At 39.5% G+C, this 14,087-nt stretch overlaps 1 protein-coding gene across 1 annotated transcript; it reads left to right on the forward strand.

Moving 5' to 3' along the window:
• Positions 1–217: 217 nt before the first annotated feature.
• On the forward strand, positions 218–13,689 carry PLEKHA3 (pleckstrin homology domain containing A3). The gene is made up of 8 exons (XM_065841062.2): positions 218–415; positions 3,938–4,054; positions 5,540–5,695; positions 6,373–6,509; positions 8,552–8,716; positions 9,822–9,865; positions 10,391–10,506; positions 11,860–13,689. Exons 1-8 carry the CDS (start codon positions 376–378, stop codon positions 11,985–11,987), a joined length of 903 nt encoding a protein of 300 aa, XP_065697134.1. The 5' UTR covers positions 218–375; the 3' UTR covers positions 11,988–13,689.
• Positions 13,690–14,087: the final 398 nt, after the last annotated feature.

The following is a 14,087-nucleotide window of genomic DNA, read 5'->3' on the forward strand; positions in this document are numbered from 1 at the left end:
GGGGTGGGCCTGCGCTGCGGCACCGCCCCGGACAGGCCCGGCCCAGGCAGGGGCGGGGCGGGCGGCCCGGCCCCCTCAGCTCAGGAAGTGAAAGGGACGTCAGGGGACAAGCACAGGGGGGTGTTGCTGAGGGGGTCCCGGGGGCGCGGCCGGGCGCGCATGGGAGACGCGGAGCGCCCCGCGGGGCGGGTGCCGCCGCCGCGGGCCGTCGCTGCCGCCGCGGGCCGTCGCTGCCGCCGCGCCTGAGCTGAGCGGCCCCGTCTCCGCGCGCGCAGGGAGCAGCAGCGGGGACGGGAGGTGAGCGCCATCCCCACGGCGGCGGCCCTTTCCCCGCGGCGGAGCAGGAGGATGCGGCCCGGCGTCGGGCTCTGAGCGATGGAGGGTGTCCTGTACAAGTGGACCAACTACCTGGCGGGTAGGCGGCGGGGCTGGGACCTGGGGGACGGTGGCTGGGGCGGCCGGGGCCTGTGGGGCGTGGCCTCTCCCGGGAGACGCTGCTGCCGCGTCGGGGGTCGGGTTGTTCTGCAGGCGGCCGGGAGCGGCTTCTAACGGGCCGTGTGCGGTAGAGCTCAGGCGCTGGGGAACGGCCGAGCACCGCGGGCGGCGGAGGCTGCTGGTGGCCCTGTGGGGCGGCTGGCGCGACGGGTCGCTTAGTCGAGGCTCCCGGGGCTGGGCTTAAGTGCTAAATGTAAAAGTCTGAATTGTCTTTTGATTTGCTTTTGGGGTTTTTTTGTGTGTGTGTGTGTTTTTTTTTTTTGTGTGGTTTTTTTTTTTTTGAGTCTGTGTTCCTGTATACTAACCTGTAAAACAGATACAAGACTTTAGTTCTGGGTGAAGTATTCACAAAATGTATTTTAGAAGTGCTGCAGACAGGAATGCACCAAATGCCTGCGTTTACCATCAAAGCTCTGGTTTTGATTGCATCATCCTCAGTTGTAACAGAGATACCACCTCTCTGGAGACAGCAGTGGATAGAGGCACTGTCGAGGGGGAACAGATTTCTCTCCTGACACTGTGATATCACTGGTTGTCCCTCCGGAGCAGATCACTGTTGGATCGCGTATTGTGCTTACTCGGGTCCTGTGTTCGACTGCTTTGACAGTATCTTCTTTACTATCTTGTTCTTTGGCACCTCACACGTGCTGTTCTGCTTCAGCATATTCAGATTTTGAATGTGGAGTGGTATGAAACTCAGTGCTGAGGGTTATGAAAGGTGGGCCACGTTGCAAGGATTGTGTGTGCTTGCTGAGAATTGAACTGTACGGAGCATAATATTGCATTTTTTGGAGTAAATATGTGTCCACATGTACTGACCTTCTGGTGAAAGACAACAATTGTGCTGTAATTCAATAGGTATTTGATAAGATATTTTTGTCACTTTTTCACAATTAATGTAGAGAAAGCACGTATAGGAAAAATAGTGGTTATGAAAGTAATAATGAGTACAAGTTTCTTTACAAAATAGAATTGATATTGTCAGTTTCACTTTTATGACCAAAAATGTTACTGTAGCAAAAGGTAAAAGGTCACAGGTAATGGAGCATTGTGGTGTTTGATACAAGCTTCCCATTCGAAGTCTGTGCCTGTGAATGCAGTACACACAATAGACTGTCACATGAAAAGGCAGCTCACTTCTGCTAAAAGTCAGTAACCTTCTAAACCAGCAAATTCAGAACCCTTCCTTCCGAGTGTGCTGTCCAACTGAGAGCATCCGCTCTTGCATTTCAAAATTACAGTGTGTCAGGAATTCCCTTCAATTTCCACACTATAGGAGGGCAGCAAAATTTAAAAAAAAAATCTAATTGCATCAGTGAGATTTTTTTAATGTTATAACAAACCTTCTTGCTCTGCTATCTATTTTTTTAGCTAGAAATAGGTTGTGGTAGATGTCATTAATGGTAGAAGCCAAGCAGCAATTGAGCTTGTTATTGTTTCTGAAGCATTGTGGAAAACATTCCCTTTCCCTCTGCACTGAAAGCAAACCAAAAATACAGTTTGTTTTTTTTTTTTTTTTTCCTCAAATAATATGTGTGCATCTAAGAACTTGTGAAGTGCAAGTTTATTAAATACTTTGTTAAACGTAGGACACTCTGCCCAATTTCAGAGCAGAAGAGGTGATTTTTTGCTTCTGTGAGGCACTTGGCTTCTTTTAAATGCTTTGTTTCTGTTATGTTGATTTCCCCTCCCCCCCCCCCCCCCCTAATACCAGCATAATGTGAGGCTGGAATTATCCACGTAGGATCCCTTTTTATCAGAATCAGACTGTTGAGGCAGGCATTGACATACCACCAGTGCATGCACTTAGGAGATTAGGGTAGGACAGAGTCAATGTTTTGCAACACAGTGTGGTGGGAAACAAAACATTAGTGCATTTCTAAGCTGCATTTTACAGGACAGGGTCTAAAGTACACTAATTTTATGACTGTTTGCATATTCTTTAGGTGATGATGTATACATACAATTTGAATTGTTTCCTGTGGGAGCTGGTTTCACTCAGTGTTTGTACTTTTTTTTTGTTCTATTTTTATATCCCCATGTGAATCTACTTATTGGTTGCCACGCTGTATTTTAAAAGACACAGATGCTTGCCATTATAGCTAATAAATTTTAAAAATAGTTACAATTCTATGATAAGGAAATAATAACAATGTAACGTGATGTAATGGAGCCTGGTCTTAGACGAATTAGTGTTAAAACTTGTAATGACTTAATGTGAGTAGCTTGAAGCCTCTAGCTGATTTTCAAGGGTCTGGGACCTGGTTAAGCCCCCTGTGTTATAATGCACTGTTGCTGGATGGCTGCAGCTTGCTCGGTTGGAATGGCAATTGGTAAGCACCGTGAACCGCACCGTCATATCGCCAAACATGTTGTGTTCTTGGCCACGCAGTTAGTGCCATTCCCAACCCTAAGCCAAGCAGGAAGTTTGGTGTCTATTTGTAAAACGGAGGGATAATCTGTTCCTGTTGTACAACTGACCCAGGCTGCAATGGGCCAGTGTAACTGTTGTGCTCTACTGGAATATTTTAGTTCTATGTTATTCTTAGAAACAAAGGTGATTTAGTAGGAAAAAATGGTTTGCATTTAGTAGTATTAGAAATTAGGGAACCTATTCCAGTGAGTGGTGAGATTTATGGAATAACTGTTAAAAAAAGGAGGAAAAAAATCCAAGAGAACCCATGACAATAATTTACTGTGTGTTGTAATGCTGCATAGAGTTTTCACAGATGTATGTGTCTATGCATAAACTGCTCTGTTTTGTAGATGTAGTAAAGTCAGAGATCACAATATAATTTTGCTAATGCAAAGCTGGTGGAAGCCTTAGAGGTGTATGCTGTCCTCACAGATCGACCTAGGAGTATAAGCTGTATCTCGGTTTCTTGTACAATGCCTGACATTAAATTGTTGTTGAGCAGTGGAACTGGGCTACTTTCAAAGAAAATGGTGTGTCAGTAGCTCAGTTTGAAATACAAAGTTTTCACTGAAATACAGTAGGCAGAGGACACCAAAGTGTAGCAGTTGGTGACATCAGTACTTGTTTGTATCTGACAAATGAGGTCCTACAATCTTAAGAAAGTCTGCCTGAAAAATACACTTGAATGAGAATGGTTCTTCAGAGGTGTGTAATTTAGCAACCTTCAAAATAGGATTCCTTGGTGGCTAAGTTAAAAATTAATTTTGCTCTGGGATGGAATATAGTGAAAACCGAAATACTGCTGATTTTGCATCCGAAAAGAATGGGAGTGAAATATACAATACTAGTCTGGTCATAGAGATGTGCTGGTCTTCAGACTGGGCAGATTGCTTATTTCCTGGTGTGTTACAAGAATAATTTAATGCTTGCATTTTTTATAAAAGTTTTAATAGCCAAAGAGCTGAATTTGATTTGCAATTTAGTAATGAAACTAAACTTTCCTGATCATGTTTTTGATCTTGCTAGGTTGGCAGCCTCGGTGGTTTGTTTTAGACAACGGGATATTGTCATACTATGATTCCCAGGATGATGTTTGCAAAGGCAGTAAAGGAAGTATAAAGATGGCTGTGTGTGAAATAAAAGGTAAGAATTAATAGATTTCTGCTCAAGGAAATTTTAGCTGCAGGGAAATAGAACAGATCACCCAACATACATTTTTGTGTCACAAGTTTTTCGTCTTGTAGTTCTTTTTATGTATAGTCCAATGTGACTGCTTCATAGTTCACAAATAATAATGAATGTGAATTATGAAGTGCTAACAAAGAAAAAAATGTTTTTGACAGAGCTCTGTTTTGAGATTTAGAACCCACCATATATTCCTTTTTGTTTCATACAGTTGTCTGCATGTGGCTTATGTTTGGAGTTACTTCAGCTAGTTATTTAGTTCTACTGCTTTTCCCTCTTTGACTGAGGATAAGAGACTGAACCATGAATGCTTGTTTTTCAGAAGAGCAGCAGTGGTGATCCAAAAGGGGATGTTCTTATAAACAAGAGATTGTTTAGTCTTTTGTTTTCCTGAATAATTTTCAGTTTTGTCACTGTTAACAGCTGTTCATGTGCATAGGTGATGGATGTGTTAGAGTTACTAAGTGAACTGTTTGTGTCAGCCCATGCATTTAGCCTTTAGGGTACTTTAGTGTACAGCTACTTTAGTAGCTGTAGGTCAGCCTCCTTGGCTAATGGCAAGGCATTGTCTAACTCTGCACTGCTTTCAACTCTTGACTTCTATCCAGATATCTGCCGATGATGGGGCTTGTGATGTGGATACTTGTATAATAAAAAGAACCCCTTATTTTACATGGGCCACCTGGTATTTTTCATGTGATAATTCTCTTTTGTTACTGTTTCCTTGGTGTAGATGAAATCAGTGATGTGAAGTAGAAGATCCCATTTTTTTTGGCATTCCCGTTCTTCATTTTGATTGTCATCTTGTTCTTTTGGTGAAGGGAAGATAATAATTAAAGTCTGGATTTGGTGCGGTCTCCTGCACTCATGGCTAGTGGGGAGTAGATCTGGAGGAACTGTGGTTGCTAGCACGAAACTCAGCAGAGTATTCAGTTAAAGATGTAGTATTGAATATAATAGACTGTAAACACCTCTGTTCTTGGTTCTAGAACTGTGCAACCTGATCCAGATTTCATCTAGAAGGGAGGTTATTTCTGTTTTTAGCCTAGTCCTCTGTAAATACTTGTGCTTGCAAAAAACCTCTTCAGTTTGCCTTGTTTAGACCAGGTTTGGAATACAGCAGTTATTACAGATGCACACACAGTGTATTGTTAATACAGAAAGGGAACTACACTGTGCTTGGGTCTGGCCACTGTTTGGTGTCTCATGTTCCTACCTGTTGACTTGAAGGCATGCTGGGGAGAAGGCTTGAGCAGTTCTGAGCTGTTTGTTATGTTACAGTGGTTCATTGTGACTGTGTTACTATGGGATTGTAATAAACTTTTTAAAATACTTTGACCAGTATTTAGTAACTGTTACTGAGTTGAGGTGTGTGTTTGCTGTTGGTGGTTTGGTTTTGTTTGTTTGTTTTTCCAAAAGTGTTTTTTTCTCCTCTGTCATAAGTTCATGCAACAGACAACACAAGAATGGAGCTGATCATCCCAGGGGAACAGCATTTCTACATGAAAGCAGTTAATGCAGCTGAAAGGCAAAGGTGGCTGGTAGCACTGGGGAGTGCAAAAGCCTGTTTAGCAGATACCAGAACAAAAAAAGAAAAAGGTATGTGTGTTACGTAGAGCATATACAATCTTGCCACTTTTTCAAATGCTTTTTTTCAGATAGTGCAAATATTGTGGTAGAAAGTCAGTATTATTGTCTTTAAATATAAATCATAATTATTTCTAGTCACCTACATGGTAAATTCCTCTGTGATGTTAGATGTTTGAATTAAAGGTTACCTCTATTGACCTCTTCTGTATTAAGAAGCTGAAAATACCAGCAATTTATTGTTGTTACAAGAACAAACATACTGTTTGTAGCTGCTGTGAAGCCATTTCATTTCTGCTGTTTTGATTCTGTGTAGTTACTATTGGGTTTTTTTTCCATAGTTTTTCTTGGATGGCTTGATTTCCAGCCACGCTGGTGGGCCTAAATTTTAGCCACTAAATTTTTTCTACGTTTCATTGCAGCTAAGAAAGATTTCAACTTTTATCTTTCTTAGTAATGTGCCTCTTTCTTAATGGTCATTAAATTAGCCACAGTTATCCAAAAGTACAAACTATCATCTGCTTCAAGTACAGTTCTTGACTAATTGCAGAATCCAATTTGCCTCAAGATTAACTGAAAGTTCAAATGAATTTTTGAATTGATATTTCGATTTAAATGAAAAGTGCTTTAAAATTAAAATGTGTACATACATTGTATACAAAAACATATTTCCTTTATTTTTTTTATAGAAATAAGTGAGACCAATGAATCTCTTAAAACCAAAATGTCTGAACTTCGTCTCTACTGTGATCTTTTAATGCAGCAAGTTCATACAATACAAGAATTTGTTCATCACGATGAGACTCACTCTCCTCCCAGCATTGAGGTACAGAATTTCTAGAATACCATTGCGGAACAGACCTCAAGTTTCTGTTGACACCTTCTGCCTTTTTTATCTCCGTAATGTTGGGACATTTAACCTAAAGTAAATTTTTGAGTGTTTGTGTCTATAAAATAATAAGTGATTATACATGCATAAAGTACCTGGGTGATTTAAGTGTAATTGTAACATGCATTAGGAAGTGTCACGGAGGCACCCCGAGGCTAACTTAAGGGACAACAGGGTCCAAAACAACTTTTATTAAACCGGTGAGAAACAGGGTTTTAGCACTCCAAAAGTGACTTAAATATAGGTTCGGGTGTCAGTTGAGGAAAATTGTTAAGGGGCAGCAACTAGTACAACAGGCGGTCCACAGAGCGCATGCACGTGGCTTCACCCAAAACGATGCCGGAACCATCCCCGAGTCCCAGAGGAGTACACACTTGCCTGAACACGGTGCGGGATTATTCTTAAAGAGATAAAGGTAAAGCGTACGCTCGCGATTCCGCAAGGGTAAATTTATAATACACTCGCAATTCTGCGAGGGTTAATTTACTTACACGTGTGAATGTGCACGGAATACTACACGTGCTTATGTGGAAGCACGGGAGGAAAATACACTCATGATTGTGCGAGGATAAATTTATAATACACTCGCAATTGTGCGAGGAAATAAAGTTACACTCGCGATTGTGCGAGGAAATAATTTAAAGTACGCGTGCAAATGTGCACAGAATATAAATACACTCGCGATTGTGCGAGGAAATAATTTTATACGTGCTTGTATTAAGCACGGGAAGTTACACGTGCATATGTGCATGGAAAGGATAAATATACTCGCAATCCTGCGAGGGGTTTTACTCACACACGTGGTGGCAAGGCAAGTGGGGTCTCCATCCCGGGGAGGGGGGGTCTCGGCGGCAGCATCTTCAGCTCGCTGCTCCGAGAGACCGGCGACAACGGGCCCAGTCTCGACGAGAGAGTCCCGTTTTTATACTGGCTGATCAGTCCTGACTGTAGGCATTCTAGAAACTTCTCTGCACCCCCACACCGTGTGTGGGGTGCCCCTGAAGCCTCCAAGCATCCCCCACACTGGTCACAGGTGCCCAGAGGCTCACTGGCGCCTTGGCAATCCCTTCTCCTAATGGCCCTGGCCAGGGTGCTCTGGGCCAAACAAAAGAAGCTGTTAGCCTCAAGTAGCAGAGAGAGGGAGATGTGCCTACTCCCTCCATACTGAAGGAGGTGGGGGGAGAGATTGGGGTTTGCATTCTGCCACAGGAAGCAATTATGTTATTGAGTCATTTGGTTAAAAGGCAAGAAGAGCTGCCGCAATGATTTGTCTTGCTTCGTGTATCTGACATGGGCAGAGTATTTGAAACAGTTTTGTTTGTCCATTCTTTACTTCCTTGTGTAGAAGGATATTCCATTTTGTTATCAGTGAAAGCTGGTGTTACAGGCATTGGAAGTCTGTGGTGTAGATAAGTCTCTCTGAATATGCACAAGTAAAATTATTGTAGTATTTCTGCTTTTGAGTGGAAGTCAGTACTGGAAATCATGAATGGCTTCATTCTTTACACTCTTAAGCAGCTCATGGACAATACTGTTGTCTGCTTAGGGCAAAGCAAGGGGTTGATGCTTAGTCACAGCACAGCAAATTGTTGTTAATTTACAGCAAGGTGAACTGACCTGCAGGTTCCTTGCACTGGAGCGATAAAGCTGTTTGCACATTCTGCTGCAATTCATTTCGCTGAATCATCTTCTGACACTTGTTAACCAAATGTTTGCAGTAAAAACCTTATGGCATTGTTGCATGATACCACAAAGAAATTCAAATGTCAGAAAATTACAATGCTGTCACATTATTTTACTTAAATTAACCTCATTGGAAGGTGTACGTTTGATTATATAAAATAGGAGATGGAAGTTCTTAGTGGTAATGATGGAAATGAGTGTGTGTGGGAGTGGTGGAGAGGGAGAGTTGTATTTGGATCTTTTCTTCTTTCTTTTTTTTTGTTCTTACCTATGCTTGTGCTTTCATTTATTTTCAGAACATGAATGAAGCCTCTTCCTTGCTTAGTGCCACATGTAATACATTTATCACAACACTTGAAGAATGTGTGAAGATCGCTAATGCCAAGTTTAAGCCAGAAATGTTCCAGCTGCCTCACCCCGATCCCTTAGTTTCTCCTGTGTCACCATCACCTGTCCAAATGGTTTAGACATTTTGAAATACTATTTTTTCTAAGTGCCATATTGTTGGTTGGATGGGGGGAAGAATGGCAGAAGACTATGCTATTGCTATGTGCTATGATATCAAGAGCTGAAATCTTGACTCTGTTATGATCAGTACTAGTCCAAAATATAAATCAATTATTTTCCGTTCCCAGTCTTTGTTTGCTAGCCTTTACATAACCAGAGTAATTTATCTTACATGTCAAGATTCTCAGATCAACTCTGTTTTTAGAACGCTAGCTGTACACTGATCTTAAAGTTCGTAACCTTGCCTCCTGTTTAAACACGTAAGTGCCTTGTGGCTTGAAGCACTTCAGGAAGATAGTGTATATAATTCAAAATGTTTGTGTTAGTCTAACATGCCCATACTTAACGAAAAGGTAAATATTGGTAAAGATATTGCTTGCATAACTCTTCAGTACTGATTATTTCCCGTAGAAGGAAAGTGTATGTGGAATCATCTTAAATGACTTCTCGATTATACTTACAGATTCCAAGATGAACTGTATTGTGGGATTTTGTTGTGGGAATCCCTTTCTTTGCACTTGGATCTCTTTGTCTCCTCGATCAACTTACTTATAAAGCTGATCGTTATTGATTTAAATCAGTAACTTTCTTTGATATGCATAGAGATTTGACAGTGATATCAGAAGAACCACAAGGAATCAAGAGGCAGGATTTGGTTTTATTGTGTATTAGGGAATTTAAGTTGGCATTTGTTAGAGGAAAAATGTCTTAGTGTTTCTGTATATCATAGCAACTAACAAATGGCTCTATCAGTAACTTTGGAGCGAGAGAGAATGAAGTCCATAGAAACTAAGTAGTATTTCTCGTAGTAAACTATGTCCTGTGTGATTCCTTTAAAACTTCTAATACTGGTGGAAATCCACCTGTTTTCATATAGTTAAATTGGATTTTTAACTAAGAATGGTTGCTTTTAATTTAAAAAAAAAAAAAGTTCCTGTATCTCTTTGTAGAGACTGTAAATAAAGTAAAATTTAGTGTAGGTATGCATATTATTATAAGTAGCTTGTGACATTTTTTGTGTGGTTTGTTTTTTGTTTGTGTTTGGTTTTTTTCCCCTAGATGAAGCGTTCCATTAGCCAAGCTGGTCCTTGCTATTCAGAAAGGTAAATTTATAATTCGTTAAGTTTTATGTGTCAAAAAGCATCTTTGAACCTGCTAGCATTAAAATCAAAATGTGAGAAAGATTGTTCACTTAGGGAAAAAAATTAAGTAGCATAAATTGATTGAATTTTGAAAAATAAGGATGCAGATTATCAGTCAGTGGCAAATAATGCAGCTGTTGCCTCTTAATACACTATAAACATTTCTTCATGCTTGAAAATCTATGCAAATGACATTCTGACATTCATGAAATTAGACATAGAACATTAACTTTCTTTTTGGGTCAGTATTTCAGATTCTCAAGTTTTCTTCTGTATGCAAAGATTACATTACATTTTTATTTCCATTTTCAGGCTTCATAATTGTGGAAATTAATATCCTGTTGAGTGTGTCAATTTTATTATAGTGAAAAACATTGATACAAACAGTTTAATCTAAGCATCAAAATTATTTTAAATTTAAAGTATATTAAGTTTGTGTGGGTTGTTACAGATTTTGCTTACTAAGAGATCTAATTTCTGTTGTAGGAATAATCACTCTGTAAAAGAACCAATTTCATCCCTTCACCAATTTTCACAGCGGCGCAGAAGAACATACTCAGATACGGAATCTTACAGTGATACTCCCATTGAAGATTCTCAGAGTAAGTTTGGAAGAGAACTGGTGTTCTTTTGTGTCTTTCTATACAATTTATTACGTTGTTTACAGCAGCTGATCTAGTGCTGATATCAGCACAAGGGAAAAGGTCCTCTTAGTTATGCAAAGTTTTGGTTGTAAGATTCCTGTGTTATAAATCAAAGAACTTGCGCAGTTTTGTTAGGTGGCTGACGTTGCTGGCTTTCATTCGTGTTGAAAAGGATCTTACAGCTGATCAGAGTATTATTGCCTTCTGATTAGATGGGCCTACTGATTTCGTAGCCAGTTCTGTGTTTTTTTCCTTTGGAATCCTGCTGTCATTTTAACTCCATCTTAACTCCTCTGAAGGAGACTTTAACGTGACTGACTAGTTGTTCTTGACTAGTTCTGGTTTAGTCTTGCTTTCTTTTGGAGGGCCTGATGCCTTACCTGGATTGAAAAAACCTGAGACCTGTGCATTGCTGAAGGTCCATGTGAGCACAAAGAGATACTAATGCTTTACGTTCTACCATGGAGCAAGTATTTGCACCTCCACACTGTTTCCTTGGTTCCCTGATGCTCTCGTGTTGCAGGGTAACCACCTCTTTCGCCTCACTCATCTGCTGCCAGCATAGGGCGTCCCCGCATGTATCCCGAGCTAATAAACTTTGTTTAGATCTATGCTGTGTCTCATCGCTGGTACAGGTGCTCATCAGTCCAGCTTCCTATAATGCAAGGCTTTTGTTGTTACCATCTGGACCTTCTGGTGTTGGTAACCCAGTCCAACTCTCTTCAGGATTGCTGAGAAGAGTCTTTGTCATGTGTGTTTCTGCTAATACCGGGCTTTTTTGGTTCCTTACTATGTAGCTCTAGTTTCTAGCTCAGTTTCTCTGATTTTTTTGTTTTGTTTTGTTTGATTTTCTTTTACTGTGTTAGAAGCTTCATCTGCTACCTTCCAGTTATCTTAGTTATTTCTCTTTCTTGTCAGGTAGCCTACCAATACTCAACTTGGAATAAGTCACCCATTTCATTTTAATAATAGAAAATGTTTTAAGTATATGCTTATTGATGCATCAGCTCTTTTTTAAAATAAAGAGTTCATGTGCTCCTCATACAGAATACATTTGCACCTCACAGATTTCTGTCCTTCATAATATAAAAATCATGGTGGAAAAAAAGAAATTACTTAATTTTTAGTGCCTGAACTTTCTTAATATCGATTGTCCTTGGTCATGATATTGATTGAAATATTTCAGGAAAGTCCAGTGTAATTATGCTGTTGATCGCTTATGTATAGGAAATGGTTAGCAAACAGAATAACTGACAGACTGGATGAGGTTTTTTGGAGTTGAAAATTAAATATTTATTGATATCTTCCTAGGATCTGCTCACTGTTCTAGAAGTGCTGTCAATGGAGATCTGGTATCATCAGCCATTCCTGAAGAAAATAGATCAGTATCAAAGGAAAGATCTGAACTGGAAGAGACTCTTTCATCCTTTTCTCCTTGAAGAAAATGAAAGTATTCAATTTTCTATAAATAATGCTATGCAAAGGCTGCTGTGATTATACTGTTGTTATAGGAAGTAGTCATTTCCCTTTTTAGAAGGATTTCTCTGCACTTTATAGAATAACATAAAAACTATCTTTGAAGTGTATTTTATCTTTATATAGTTTATTTGCAAGAGTATTTTCCTAATATTTCACAGTTTGAATGTGCATTTTTTGGAACAAATGATGGCTTAACAGATAAGCATCCACATTTGTAAATGTAGCTCTTTTTAAAAAGTGTGAAGGTCTGACTGATATATTAGTAAACCTGCAGGTTATAAACTTTAGCAGAAAGGTTTCGTTTTTGCTTGGAGAAAACGCAACTTGTGCCATGGGCCTCTTGGTCATCCACCAGGAGGGAGCTGTGCTGAGCCCTGCAATGGCTTTGGTGCCTGTGTAAGGGCTGTGGGAATGGGCACTAGTGGGTCTGCTGTAGCAGCTTGACAGTAATGGACATTTGCCTTCTTTGAAAATGTAAGGATATACATAATCTGGTCCTTATTTTTAGCCAATGAAAGTAGAAATATTTAGTGTATTTTTCTAAACAAATGTATAAAAGTAACTTAATATGAAGCATTTGTACCAAACATTGGATATTTAATAATTTTTATTTATTTATTCTTTTTTGCATCAAAAATTTCTACCTACTTTCACTTCTAAAGATCTACTAAAGGCTTCAAAATGTGCATAAATTATTTCTGGAGTGTGTAGTGTCACAAGTAGCTAATGCAGCACTAAGATTGCTCACTTAAGATGTGGTTTTAGCAAGTATTATAGAAGCAAGAGCTGAAACATTAGATCGTTAAGCTGCTGTTGTAATGAATATTTGTAGTTATACATATTTATGACATATTTATACAAAAGAGAGCTTTGGTTTTTGCAACTCCTTTATATCGCTTGAGGATGGTATACAGCAGGAGATGGATTCTGCTCTCAGTTACATCAGTGTAAATTTCCATTAACCGTGAGATTGGAGTCTGACTCTGTTAATGATTAATGAGTAATGTAGTGTAACAGTGCCTACTAGCACCTTGGTCCATGAGGTTGTTAGTTTTGGGTATTCATTTAGGGCGAAACTTGGTCTGTAAAGGGTTAGCTGTAGAGCACTTTAAGCAAGCCATTTACTGTTTTTGATTTACAAAATTGCTAAATAAATGTACAGGGTTTTTTGCACTCAAGCACATACCAAAATTGATTTTTATAATCAAATCTTCTTTAATTTGGTTTAGTCTTCCTTTTGTGTATATGAATAATTTGGTGTTTTTGAAGTGGGCTGGAAAGGACAGATGGGAATGGAATGGAAGCTTTCCTGATAAATTTCAGTAATGGTGATTTATCTAAATCAAAATAGCTCCAAACATTGAGGAAAACATATGAGCCATTGCCCATAAATGAAAATAGCTGTTTATAAACCATTATGTCAGGGTTGACTGAACGGAATGGCTCATACAAGTAAAGTTATTTGTGGATACCAGCTCAGAGCTGTCATTTGTGCTCAGTTCTGTCAGTTTTCATGCAGCTAGTATTTGCAAATGCGTATCAGCCACATACATGCTTGTACATTTTTTTCTGAATGTTTGCTTTAATGTATTGTGTGTGTCACTTACGACAACTGTAAAAGTATTAAAAAAGATGTTCAGAGAAGTAAACCATGAATTGCAATGAGAGTGTCTTGAATCATGTTCTTAGAGCTGCGTTTTGAAATTTCACTGAGGTTTCCGTCAGTTTCTACAGTGGTAAGTACATATCCCTTTAACAAACATATTTTTCTGGCTTTCAGCTACTACGGAGAAAATATAATAGTTTGGACTCCACATTGTGCAGAAAAACTCTTGAGACTGATAAGTGCATGTAGTGGTAGTAAATAATAATTTGAAATACAAACACAGATAGGATTGTTTAGACAAAAGTTGTAATGATTAGATTCAAGCACAAAATCTGCGTATAATTACTTCAGTACTCTTTTGGATTTTTCCATTTCGCTAAAGCTGGAATGAGGGCTTTATATATATGCAGCATGTTCCTGCAAAAGTTAAATTGGCCTTTTTATACGTGCCTGT

This window comes from Patagioenas fasciata, chromosome 7 (assembly GCF_037038585.1).
Source record: "Patagioenas fasciata isolate bPatFas1 chromosome 7, bPatFas1.hap1, whole genome shotgun sequence".
Taxonomy (NCBI): domain Eukaryota; kingdom Metazoa; phylum Chordata; class Aves; order Columbiformes; family Columbidae; genus Patagioenas; species Patagioenas fasciata.